This window comes from Leiobunum rupestre, chromosome 7, assembly GCF_980474605.1.
Source record: "Leiobunum rupestre chromosome 7, qqLeiRupe1.1.hap1, whole genome shotgun sequence".
NCBI classification, from domain to species: Eukaryota; Metazoa; Arthropoda; class Arachnida; order Opiliones; family Sclerosomatidae; genus Leiobunum; species Leiobunum rupestre.
The window spans coordinates 1068439-1081346 of NC_143390.1; the positions used below are offsets into that span (position 1 = coordinate 1068439).

The following is a 12908-nucleotide window of genomic DNA, read 5'->3' on the forward strand; positions in this document are numbered from 1 at the left end:
AATATAAATGTAATTTAAACGGATAACAGGAAAGAATAATTTTTTATAGTCGGTAATATTTTTAGTTCTTACTTTTGGAGCCATTTAAAAAATGGTGGTCAACGTCAATATTTCTTATTCTTCTGGCAATTTGACGAAATACTAAATATTATGTACTTTAAAATTTAAATTACTTAAACAATATGTATTTAACTCAGTTTTACAAAAATTATTTTATAAGAAAAATTAAATTTACAGATTTAACAATACGATCGATAGGTGGCGTTTGATACTTATACTAAAACCTGACAGGTTTATTCGAGTACCAAATTTGCAAAGTTGATGTCACTCAGATTTTTAGGCTTCAGTGGTGATCTGTTTTCTGTTTAAACAACCTTTTACCTAATTACTTTTCATGTTAGTACTTGACAATTAAGTTGTAATGAGATTGTAATTTGCCCGATAAATATATTAGAAAACTTTGGTAAGTTGAAAAATATCAAAGGCTAAGCTACTTCCAAGGCTTATTTTAATAGTGTTAAACCCAATAGTGTGCGTTTTATTTTTTAATGTTTTGAAATTATGGCGTGTATAATATGCGAAAAGAATTTGTCTGACGGGGATATTGTTTGCGTAACTCGAGGGCTAAAAACCGTCAAAGAATCCAGTATCAAAAGAAAAGATGGACTCAATTGCAAAAGCTATAGCCGCAGCCACTGTTAGTTTAGGGGAAGAATCAATTTCAAAATCTACCCAGTGTTTAAGATCTTCGATAGAATATTTCGACTTTAAAGAACTATGTTTATTTTGTGGAAATTCCGCCGATATATCAGAGGAAATTAAGAAACCGAAACAAAACCGAATTTCCATTTGCCAGATTATGACATTGCGTATCATAGATTCAATGAAAGAAATCGCTGGGAAACGCCAGGATAAATGGGGAGCGAAGGTGTTGGCGAGAATTGGTCATTCGATAGACTTGGTCGCTGCCGAGGCTCGGTATCATTCTCTGTGTTACACAAAATTCGCTCAAGTAGATCATACATCAAAAGAAACTGCCACCACCAGACCGGAATACTTAAACGCAATTGAAGCATTTAACAAAGTTTGCGAATACGTATCAAATAACGACGAATGTCAATATTCCTTTAAAGAACTTTTTGAGAAAATACGAGAATTCTGTGACGAAGAGAACTGTTACACCGAGGTTCATTTCAGACGAAAACTTATTTAGGCATTCGGAGATAAAATTAAAATTACGGATTGCACACCAAAGCCAAGTATTTTAACATTTGTAGAATCTGCTGATCATATATTTCTAGATAAGTGGTACAACGAAAGGAACCAAAATCAATACGATGAAAGAAAGCGAATTGTAAAACCCGCCGCTTATATTATTCGAGAAGATATTCGCTCACAAGTCTACGACACGACGACGTACCCCTCTGAAAGCGATATTTTAAGTGGTAGTCCAGAACAAATCCCGGAAACTTTGCGTATTTTAATTGAAAATGTAACGAAAGCTCCTCAGAAGAAATGCATTGCAATAGAGCACGCGATTATTTCGGCGGTTCAACCACGCTCTTTCGTCTCATCTTTTCAATTTGGCTTGGGTGTACACTTGCACCGTCACTACGCTTCACGGCAACTAATAGATCTCTTATCAAATCTTGGCTTGTGCTCTTCTTACAAGGAAGTTCTGAGATTCGAAAGGGCGGTAGTGCGACATCCTGACACTATAGCTATTGACACTGAAGGCTACATTCAGTTCGTCTTTGACAATGCAGATTTCAACATTCGCACTATTGACGGAGAAGGCACCTTTCACAGTATGGGTGGAGTTAAATGTGTGACTCCTTCTAGAGCAGTTAAAGTTAAAATCGCGGTTCCAAGAGTTTTAACCTCAACTGTGGAACAAATGATGAACGAGGCGGAAAAGATAACGCCCCGTCCCTACAAACACCCTAATGTGTCCGGTCTCAAAAACATTGTTGCAAGATATCAATTTGGTCAAGGAGAGCCCACTGCAAGTGCGGTTACCTCAAAAAACCTGATAGATTTGGTATGGGCTGTCGGTACTACGGATACCAATAAAAATAATCCCGGTTGGAATGGGTTGATGCAAAAAGCGTTTTCAACGTCAACGAGCTGTTACGAAACTACAAAGGTTCTTGCCGTTCCATTTATAACCATGGACCCAAGTAACCTGACAACGATCAACACTGATTTGACGTTTGCAGCTAATGAAGCTCTGCGTAATTAACAAACACATTGTATCGTTACTTTCGACCAACCGTTGTACATGAAAGCAGTAGAAATGTTTTTTTCCGCTGATAAAGACAATATTATCTCTAAATGCATTCCTCGATTAGGAGGGTTTCATTTGCTCATGTCATTCATGGGAGCTGTAGGAAGTATAATGGCGGGAAGTGGTCTCCTGGAATTGTGGTGCGTTATTTACGCCAAATGCTCAGCAGAGCAAATGCTGACGGGTCACGCTTATTCACGCGCCCTTCGAACACATTCTTTAACCCAACTAGCGCTCACTTTACTGCTTATTGAAGACCTTGAAAATGGCGAAGGTGATCTTGAGAAAATACAAGAACTGCACAGAAATCTTCTGGATAACAAAGAATCAGAACGTCGAAAATTGCACGGAGGTCAGCAATATTCAAAAAAATATCCGAACTCTCTTCCACCTACAAAGAAAAGAGTGACACCGCTAAACTTTGGCTACAATATCATGACCAAGTTTCACTAATGCGAATGTTTATACGAGCCGAACGAACTGGCGATTGGGAACTTCATTTGCATACTATACGCCAAATGCTACCTTTCTTCCATGCAGCAGCCCATTTACCATACGCAAAAGCCGCACAAATTTACCTGCAGCAAATGGAAAATATTAAAAATTTGCTTCCAGAATCGACATTTGAAAAGGTAGTAAAAGAGGGTGTTTTCACAATTCGCCGATCTGATCGATTTTGGGGTGGCAATCTGGACCGACATGACCATAGAGCAGGTCCTTATGCACGCTATGAAGGCCTTTGGTGGTCTAACTCACGGCAGAGGGCTAACAGACAATGTCTTAGCAACATGGATACACGCCATGCCGGGTTGCGTGCAAATTAGCGACGCCATTGAGCGGTTAAGTGGAGTTTATTGTGGTACGTCCGAGCAGCATGTGGAACTTCGTGATAGTCGTCAATCTCGAGATCAAGGGGACACAAATAAACTCGTGGCTTGGCTCATGGAGCGAAATCCCTTCAAAAGGCAATCTAGCCATCTCGTTTCCTTATCCAGTGGAATGGTAGCAGATGAATCAGTAAACTCTCATCAAGCGAAGCTCGTCGGAATGAATTCCATGACCGCGATGGTCGGTAGTAACTTTGCAAATATTAAACTGAAGCGTAATAACAAAGTTAAAACTTTGGCCTCAATGGTAAATGGAGTAAAAATCCGAGATGAAATTATCGACGTAAATTATCAACAGCTTTTCAACAGAATTACGTGCGTGATAGAGTCTAGCGATAATCTACTGGATTTCATGTCTTACGAGCTCGCTCCACGCTCACCCTCGTTATTCGACGATATATCCATGAGAAAAGGGAAAAATGCGTCACTAGCAAAAGTGCTAATAGGCATAGCGACTAAAAACGCCGATGTATCTAACCCGGATACCTGCTACGTTATCGATGGTGGACATCTTATGCACAAGGTGATTTGGCCAAAACCAGCTACCTACGCGGAAGTAATCGATTTATACGAATCTTTCGTGATGTCTCATTATGGTTCGCGAGTAATTGTGGTTTTGATGGCTATAATACAGTTAACTCTACAAAAGTAACGGAACCTTTCGGCAAACTTAGAAGTTAAAGAAAACATGTTTGTGTCAACTACAAAGGCCAATTTTCTAAGTAATTCCCTCAACAAAAGCCAATTTATAAACATCTTACGCGATAAACTAGCAAAATCTGGAATTACCAGCTACCAAGCAGAAGCGGACGCTGATAGATTAATCGTCACAACTGCAATTACGGAAGCGAAATCTAAAAATATAACAGTTGTAGCCGAAGATACTGATATTTTGGTACTTTTTGTTTCACTAGCTGACAATTGTCCAGATATTTATTTTATGAAGCCAGGAGCGAAAAACACTCGAAGTACTCTTATTAGTATCAAATTCCTCAGAAAAGAAATGGCAGAAGTAGCGGAGCATATTTTATTTATACACGCTATTACCGGTTGTGATACCACGTCCGCGTTGTATGGAAAAGGAAAGAAAACAGCGCTGAAAATTCTCCAATCCAGCCCAGATTTAAGAGCTTTAGTGTCAAAATTTAATGAACCCAATGCGTCCCACGATGACATAGCTGCAATAGGTGAAACGTTTCTAGTTTCATTCTATGGCGGTCAAAATCTGGACATGTTGGATTATTGTCGATACTATAACTATAATCGATCAATGGCTCGTTTAGCTCTAAAATCTGCATTCGAGGTAGCGAAACTCCCACCCACATCCGCAGCTGCGAGGCAACATTCTTACAGGGTGTACTATCAAGTGCAACAATGGCGAGGCGCTGAATTGGATCCTGAAAGTTGGGGTGGAAACGATATTTAAACGGATGTTTAACACCTATTGCAACGCTACTTCCACCAGCCCCAGACGTTCTCCTAAAACTGATAAGTTGTGGCTGCAAAACATCCTGCAAGAAAAACTGCGAATGTAAGAAAGCTGGGCTTGTTTGTACAGTTATGTGTGCACGCTGCCGAGGTAACAGCTGCGATAATTCTGAGCGCTTTTTCATCAACGACGACGACGAAAATTTTGAATCGTAAATATCCTACTAAACCTAGTCATTAGTATTGTTTTATAACATTGAGCCATTGACAAAATTTATGCGTATGTTCCATGTAAAATCTGTGATAACACTTACTGTATTTCGCATTATAACGCGAACGAAATTTACTAGTCAGTTTCTTTTTGTAAGGTGATTAAAAATATTTGAAGATTTATATTTCAATTGGTTTATTTTGGTGGACCTTACTACAATAGTATCACAAGACCGTTGGTTAAGAGTCGGATACGAGTCACTGTGTTGGGTGAGTGATGGTTTTGGTGGCTTTTAATTCAATTTGGAAACTTTTATCGCGTAGGTATAGTTTTTCACACTTATTATCCGTTGGAATTAAATTCTTCCTGCCTCCCGTTGACGCTTTCCGAAAATAACAAATTCCTTCTAAAAACGACAAATGGCAGCCATTTTCCAAAATGGCAGCCAGTTCAATTGAATTTCTATTATATAGTAGATATAGTACTAAAAGCATATTAGCCGTTGGAACTAAATTTTTACTGCCTTCCGTTGCGAAAATAAAAAATTCCTTCAAAAAACGCCAAATGGCAGCCATTTTCCAAAATGGCGGCCGATAAAACTCGAATTTTTTTATCTCGTAGATATAGTTCTAAAGGCATATTAGCCGTTGTATTTAAATTTTTACAGCCTTCCGTTGCAAAAATAAAAATTTCTTTAAAAATCGCAAAATGGCCGCCATTTTCCAAAATGGCGGCGACGCAAGAATCTGAGGGGTGGGGACTTTTAGTATATTTTTTTTACGTCAAAAACTACCTATATGCAAAATTTCAGTTTGTAATCTAAATTGTTCGATTAAAACCCTAGAGTGCCTGGGCTACAAATAAAAGTAAATTTTTTTTCGAAAGTTTTAGTTTCATTATATTTTTTAAACGTTTGGATTTTTCATAATCCGTATTTAATTTTGCTCTTTTATCTTAAACGTTTGGATTATCTGGTGTGGTTGATTGCATTTTTTGACTGGGAAATCTGACCCTCTTTTTCGTTTGACTCTTTTTATTTCTTGAAATGTGGCTAAAAAAATAAGTCAGTAAAACATCAACGCCTACGCTATACATTTTTAATCATGTTATTTAATCCCTGAGATATTCTTTTAATCAACACTTATTTAAAACCGCGCGCATACATTTCAAGAAAGGTTTGCCATAAATTAGGTGTGATAGTAACGTTCATTAACAATAACTTCCCAACATTAATAATAAGTATGGTTTGAATTGGATCAGTTCTATCTTTAATAGAAGGGTCAAACAATGAATACTGTTAGAGAAATAGGCCTGGCCAAGGATAAGCAAGATTATAGAGCGATTTTATAGATAACCAGAATTATAGATAAGGTCTCTTCACCCATAACCACATTTTTTATAGATACCAAAATTATAGAGCGATTTTTATAGATCCACTGTACTTAACCTCGCCTTTTTTGCCTCCGGCGTTTTTACAGAGCCTCGCTCACCACCCGTCCTTTTAGGGATACTTACAATGACCGTTCAAGCCGCTGACTTCCCGACAATAGCAAGCCAAGAATGTTACTCGCTCTTTTTTCGTAGGAATAAGTCTCTTTCACGACCCGCGTTCAATTGCCTAATATTAGTTGAATAACAAGACATATATTTTTTTCATTTTTTATTTTTAATTTTGATAATACACCAGACTTGGTAACTGTGTAAAACACAAGAAGAACAAGTTATACGCTTGAAGAGCAGATGTCAGGTTACGCCTCTCAATTAGATTAGTATAATCGCTTATAATGGTAAATGGACTCGAATAACAACCAAATTTACGCATTACGTCTGGAAACATATCGGAATCTCCTTGGCCGAAATGAATTTCTTCACAATCTTCGCTGTCAGGGTAGCCGGCAACTCGTTGAACGTGAAGTTTGAGAACTTCGAACATCGCTTCAATACAGGGCCTCTCCTTCTCAATTTCAGTCAAATGTTTGTCGACGGCGTGGATACATAAATTTAAAGCTAGGATACCCGCTTCGCCAAGTTGGAATTCCTCTTTTTTCCCGAAACTTTTATACGCCAAAAGAGTAACGTTTCCTTTACTAGCTAGAAGTTCAAAAGTACGACCCCCAATTTTGGCAAGCTCGAGACTAAATTTATTTTTCTCAACTTCTCTAGTATGTGATTCAATGAGATACCAATTTTGATACATCTTATTAAAAGCTACTGGCGGGAGGCATATTGAGGATTGGAAAGTAACGTCGTTGAAAAAGAATATTTCCAGGTCCTCGCCTTTTAAGCCAATTGATAGACACGAATTTTTTCCTAAACGCCAGCGAAAATTGATTTTCCGCTGAAAGTTTGCATCTTGTTTTCTGCTACCCAAATCGTAAGACATCTTAACGCTTCGAAACCCGAGAGCTCCCCCCGGTATTAATATCTCTCGGATGACTCATGCACCCCTGGGAAAAAAATATATCACGTCTGGGCAAGATTTTTTTTATTACCCTTAAAAAAAGTTCCGAAATATACTGCTGAAATTTAAAAAAAAGAAGCTAGTATAAGTACTAAAGGTTTTAAGGGGTTTCTAACTATACTAGGGGGCTTCTTTTTTTACACTTCCATCACTGATTGTATCAAAAAAATTATAGGTGGAATAAGAACGAGTATTTGATTTTTTAAAATTTTACCTGGAAAAAAGAAATAGGTTTTAATAAAATTTCCGGAGCAGCGATTAAAAAGTAAGACATACTCAAGACATTAATGCGCCCTCTCGGCCAGCGCCGCGGCTAGAATGCCCTGGACCGCGTTCAGGACCACATCGGGTAACTCGGCTGTAGGCTAAAGAAATATTATTTTTTTTTATTTTGATTAGTTAAATTTCTTCTTACACAACGACGATGTTGGAATATTCCCCGCCCAATGGGGAGTTGACAGCCGCTAGCGATAAAAATATATTTAAAAAATAACCGCTATTTTAAAGGATAATAACTTACGGGTCGGGGATGACGGGACAGCCACGCCCGTACCCCGGAATTCGCGGAGTTGGTAGGCTTCCCCCTGGACTAATGAAAATCATATTTTTTAAGAAATGTCAAAAAATTAGACCAAATGCGACTCACGCTTCTGCGATGGGGGCAATACACCGACTGCGCCAACTTCGGATTACCTCCAGGCGTGTCCGACCTCCAGCGGGGCTATGATATTTCATATTTTTTAAAGAATTGTAAAAAAAACTTGACCAATTTCAACTTACACTACCGCCGGAATGGGGGCAGGGGCGATGACATTTTCCGGGGATTGCGATCGACCTTCTTCAGGGCTAACGAAAATCATTTTTTAAGAAATGTAAAATAAAAAAATAGGCCGAATTTTAGCTTACATTGACTCTTGATGTTCGTTTCGCGAGGACATTTTGGAAATGAAGCCAGAGAATTCTAGCACTCGCGGTCAAAAAAGATGACAATGAGCAAGTCGAGAGAAGGGGGGTGCCCGCAGGGGTTGAATCACCCGCACCTGCAAGTAGAAATTGCCGCGAGCCAAACGACGTGGGGATAATACTCGACTTTTTTTCCATAGAAAGGAGTAAAATGGTGAAAATAGAAGACAAAAATAAGCTTACTGGGAATTATTTAAAGACACTTTTGGAAAAAACATTTTTTATTGAGAAAAATATAAAAATATACAAAAATAACACGTTTTTAAATCCGGGGATGAAAAAAGCACCGGGGAGGCGAAACAGGCGGTGAATTGAGGAGGACGGAGCTGTAAAAAAACAGTTAGTTTCAGAAAAAAACTGTACTTTTTCTAAAAAACGAACTTACGAAGGTAAAATAGGAGGAGAAGGAACGGCGACTTCGAGGTCGTTCAGGAAATTAGGGATAGGCGGCAGCACGATTAAGCTGATTTCGAAAAAAATGTTAAAACCCTTAATTTATATTTGAAAATTAATATTAAATACCCCAAATCAGCAGCGAAGGCGGTTTCGGTGAAATCTCCCGTTATCACCGAGGTGATGTGGGCAATCGCGGCGTTTTGGGCCGCCCAGGCATGGTCGACTACCACCTGAAAGTCTAGGGCAGTGGCTTGAAGAGAAGGCGAATCATGATGATCAAGGGAAAATAGGCGAAGAGAGTCTGCCATGTTACGCGTCGCATGGAATGCACCACGTAACACGGCGGCCAGGGAGATTAAAGACGACACATAGCGGTGGTCGCCCTGAATAACGGCGGGGAGAGCAGGCGGTGATATTTTTTAAAAAGGGGTTAAAGATTTTTTTAAAAAAACCTACTTGGGAGAAATTATCACCACATCCGGTGATGAAGGAAGGAGAAGGTTCTCGTTCCAAAGAGAATAGCCCGGAACGGGGCTTGCAGGGGAATAACTAGGTAAAAAAATATAAATTACAATAACGAAAATATATATAAATATCAAAAAACTCACGAAATAGAGGTAAGAGCCTCCAGCTCTTCCCTAGAGGAGGAATCGGAGGATGATGAAGAGGCTTGACGGCTCGATAATATTTAAAAAGTTAGAACTAAAATAATCAAGCGAAATAAAATTTGAAAAATTTACCAGCGTTTTCGGGAATTCCCGGAGGCCATGTTTTTTTCTTGGACTTGTTCTGACTATCGGTAAATTCGCGAGGCTAGATATACCGGTCATTTTAAGGGGCGAGGTCGAAACCCGGATGACCGCTAGGGGGGATTAACCCTCGAAGGAGTTTCATTGGACCCACGCGTAATTTACCGCTAGAGATTGTCACGAAATCTAGACAGTTTTCCTCACCAAATAAAAGCGCCTCCAAGTTATTGAATACAACCGGGGAGTTTACGACTTAAGGTTAACTTTCAATAAAAGGAGGAATTTTTATATCGGACGGGGAAAAAAATACAAAAGACAGGAATGTTATTTTTCTACAATACGAAAAAATCCGACAATTATTATTTCTAAAGCGAGATTTTACGAACCAGAAAAGCTGTCGATGAATTTAGGGGGGATAATACGAGCGGTTCAAATTGTGAGTAATGGGATTGTTTTTCAAAAAACCGTGGGAAATATTATACCTGAATAATATTACGCCTTGGATAGACACGATTCATTTTTCCACCCCCCTACATGTCTGGAAAACCATCCCCCGATGGGGTGGGGGTCTTAAAAAGCGAGTCCATAAATAGACCCGGGACCCGATTAAAAAGCCCCATTCGAAATTTTTTAGCCGAAAAATATGGAACTAAATTTCCTTAACGCACTCCGCGATTTTAAATCCGATATACGACCGGTAAGCATTGATTTCTTATACCGGTTTTTTTACTTTTTAACTTCGTTAACCCTTTGCCCTCACGAATTACCGCGTGAATTACCTAAATGTTTGAAAGATTTGGAATTGGTACGCGTTTTTATTAAACTTATTGACTACCTTAAACTTATACCTCTAACCCCGCGAAATTGCAATAATTTAAGAGAATTGGAATCGCTAATCGATAATGTTCGCTTAATGACGATTTATTTTTACCTCCCGAAGAAGAAAATTGGCTAGCGGAATTCCCTTTAAACGAGACGCCAAAACTCCCAGCTGACAGTCCCGAGACACGTGGCTTAACTGCGGCGGGCCGTTCGCCGGAAGCCTTGGCGCGTGGAGACGAGAGGAGAGACTCGCTCATTCCTCCCGAAACGTCAAAACCCTCAGCTGACGGTTCCACGAATAGCGAGACACGTGGCTTAGCTACAACGGGCGGTTCGCCGGAAACCTCGGCGCGCAGGGAGGAGAGGAGAGATTCGCTCCTTGCGAGGAGCGACTCGCTCCTTCCTCCCGAAACGTCAAAACCCCCAGCTGACGGTTCCACGAATAGCGAGACACGTGGCTTAGCTACAACGGGCGGTTCGCCGGAATCCTTGGCGCGCGGCGAGGAGAGGAGAGACTCGCTCCTTGCCTCGCCAAATATAGGAGCGCTATCGCCATCTGGCGTCGACGGCGCTAACTATTTTAAAGTAGATACTTTTCTCGGCTTGAATAATATTACGTCGGAATTTCACGAGGGTTCAAGCGTTAATAACCTTCTTCCTTCTAGAAAAAGGAGATCTTTTTCACAACTTCTACCCCATAATAACTCGGTTCCTGAAGCGGATTTAGGGCTAGATTCGTCCCGACCCGGAACTTTTCCTCAAACTAACGCGGTATTTCTTAGAGACACTGTTTCTCGCGGCGATTCGCATACCCACGTCTTTACTCGTAAAATTAGAAGTCTGAATCCGGAAGTAAAAACTTCTATTACCCTACCCCTCGATTTGAATATTACACCAGAATTTCACGAGGGGCCAATCGTTAATAACCTAGTTCATTCTAGAAAAAGGAGATCTTCATCGCAACTTCTACCACTTAATTTAGCGGTTCCCGGGGAAGTTTCACCGCGAGCCGGGACTTCCACTAACGCGATATTTGTTAGAGACACTTTTTCTCCATGTCCAGTGTTTTCTCCTTCTCCGCGTAAGAACCCGGACACTTTTCTAGATCAACCAGGGCCCTCGCATAAAATTTTAAAGTGGACTAGTCAAAGTTCGATTTCATCATTTAACTGGTATTCGAGCGAAGATATTCCTCCTCTTTTATCACCTCTCCCCGCGGACGATGATGATGTTCTACCGCCTCAACCATTTCCGCTCGATGAATTAGAGATCGACCAACCACCCCCGATTCAAGTTGGAGGTAATCAACCGGAAATCGCTCAGCCTCTTCAAGCACCCCAGCCTGAAGACGTACCTGCTCTTCAAGAAGAGGATCCTCTACAGCTCGCGGTCATCCCGCCACTTCCTGTTCAAGTCATCGAGGCTCCGCCCGTTCAACAAGATGGCCAGGGTCTTCAGCTGGAACTACCCGCGAATTTTGAATTTATCCAAGATGGAACGAAAGAATACCCGCTATTCAATCTCGTTGGAAGATACGTTGAAGTGCGCTTCATCGCGGATGTAGAACTCGGGATTACGCAGTTCGTGACTTTTATTTTTGATCAACTTCTCGATGATGACCAAGTTCAAATTTCGTGTACCTCGGAAGTTTTCCCGGCGCGGGTGCTCGAAATTTCCTTCCGCCAGAAATCGTAACTCCAGCCCGGTGATGTTTTCGATTTACTCGAAGGGGAGATCTATCTGGATGAGCGAGATGATTTCTGGAACTCACCAATTTTATTCACGTTAAACGTGGTAAGATTACCTCACGGAGGGTCCCTGAGGCGACGCGGACTTAAAAGCATATTGATTACATACGCGATAAAAAGAGTTTTATCTCAGTCCAAAACAAAGACTCCTTGTGTCTCCCGCGAGCATTAATTATTGCTATCGCTCATTTAAGGAAAACACGAAATCCAAGAAATAAAGAATATTTCCAGGAGTATAAGGCTTTGTACAAGGCCTCTTCGCGAAAACAAAGGGAAAAAGCCGAGGAGTTACGCGTCGAGGCCGGCGTTTCGAAACGCGAATGCGGGGCATTCACGAGTTTAGTGCATTTCCAATTTATTCTCTCTGACTATCAAATAATCGTTTTTGAGGTTTATAACGACAGACCTAGAGTATTATTCCAAGGGGAAGGCGGGAACTCGGAAAATAAACTTTATTTAATTTATAATCAGAAACATTATGACGTAATCGCGAAATTGACTTCATTCTTCGCCCCTAATTATGCGTGTTCCATCTGCTTGGTCGGATACGATAAATTGGAACGCCACAAATGCGCAATTTTCTGCAAATCCTGTTTCAGACATCAGAAATGCTCCGGTGAGCTCGTCAAATGCGCCGATTGTTTTCGCTCCTTTCACGGACTGGAATGCTTCCAAAGCCATCGCGAATCGGTTCCCTCCCTCTGTAGTCAAGTTAAAGTGTGCAAAGACTGTTACAAATACGTGGACTATCGCTCTAGGAAAACTATCCATTCTTGTTCGGAAGTTTTCTGTCGTATTTGTAAAAAGCACGCGCCGCATCCTCACCTTTGCTTCGTCCAGCGAATTAAAGACCACCCCGAGCCTGACATGACCAAACGAAGATTAGCACCAGGGGGCATGCCTTCTTATCTTTTCGTGTTTTATGACATCGAGTCGATTCAGAATAAACAACACGT

The 12908-nt window shown here is 40.5% G+C and overlaps 2 protein-coding genes across 4 annotated transcripts; one reads left to right on the forward strand and one right to left on the reverse strand.

Annotated features, from left to right (window-relative positions):
• The first annotated feature begins 2986 nt into the window (after positions 1–2986).
• LOC149933862 (uncharacterized) lies at positions 2987–3826 on the forward strand. The gene has a single exon (XM_090180945.1). The coding sequence runs from the start codon at positions 2987–2989 to the stop codon at positions 3824–3826; it is 840 nt and encodes a 279-aa protein (XP_090037071.1).
• Positions 3827–7455: 3629 nt separating this feature from the next.
• On the reverse strand, positions 7456–10628 carry LOC149933863 (uncharacterized). 3 transcript variants are annotated; one of them, XM_090181353.1, is made up of 8 exons: positions 9242–10628; positions 9090–9182; positions 8760–9016; positions 8623–8700; positions 8055–8563; positions 7921–7995; positions 7795–7863; positions 7456–7738 (listed from the first exon to the last, which is right to left on the reverse strand). In XM_090181353.1, exons 5-8 carry the CDS (start codon positions 8132–8134, stop codon positions 7651–7653), a joined length of 312 nt encoding a protein of 103 aa, XP_090037479.1. In that variant the 5' UTR covers positions 8135–8563; positions 8623–8700; positions 8760–9016; positions 9090–9182; positions 9242–10628; the 3' UTR covers positions 7456–7650. The 3 variants fall into 3 exon arrangements, with proteins under 3 accessions (XP_090037479.1, XP_090037478.1, XP_090037477.1); XM_090181352.1 differs by lacking the exons at positions 7456–7738; positions 7795–7863; positions 7921–7995 and having other exon boundaries at positions 8441–8563; positions 9242–9335; positions 10314–10603; XM_090181351.1 differs by lacking the exons at positions 7456–7738; positions 7795–7863; positions 7921–7995 and having other exon boundaries at positions 8441–8563; positions 9242–9310; positions 9374–10603.
• Between the last annotated feature and the right edge of the window lie 2280 nt (positions 10629–12908).

Coding starts and splice junctions, on each gene's coding strand:
- LOC149933863 (XM_090181352.1), bottom strand. CDS start 8,941: ATGGCAGACTCTCTTCGCCTATTTTCCCTTGATCATCATGATTCGCCT. Junction 8,701..8,759: donor GCCTTCGCTGCTGATTTGGG/GTATTTAATATT, acceptor TTTCGAAATCAG/CTTAATCGTGCTGCCGCCTA. Junction 8,564..8,622: donor TCTCCTCCTATTTTACCTTC/GTAAGTTCGTTT, acceptor GTTTTTTTACAG/CTCCGTCCTCCTCAATTCAC.
- LOC149933862 (XM_090180945.1), top strand. CDS start 2,987: ATGACCATAGAGCAGGTCCTTATGCACGCTATGAAGGCCTTTGGTGGT.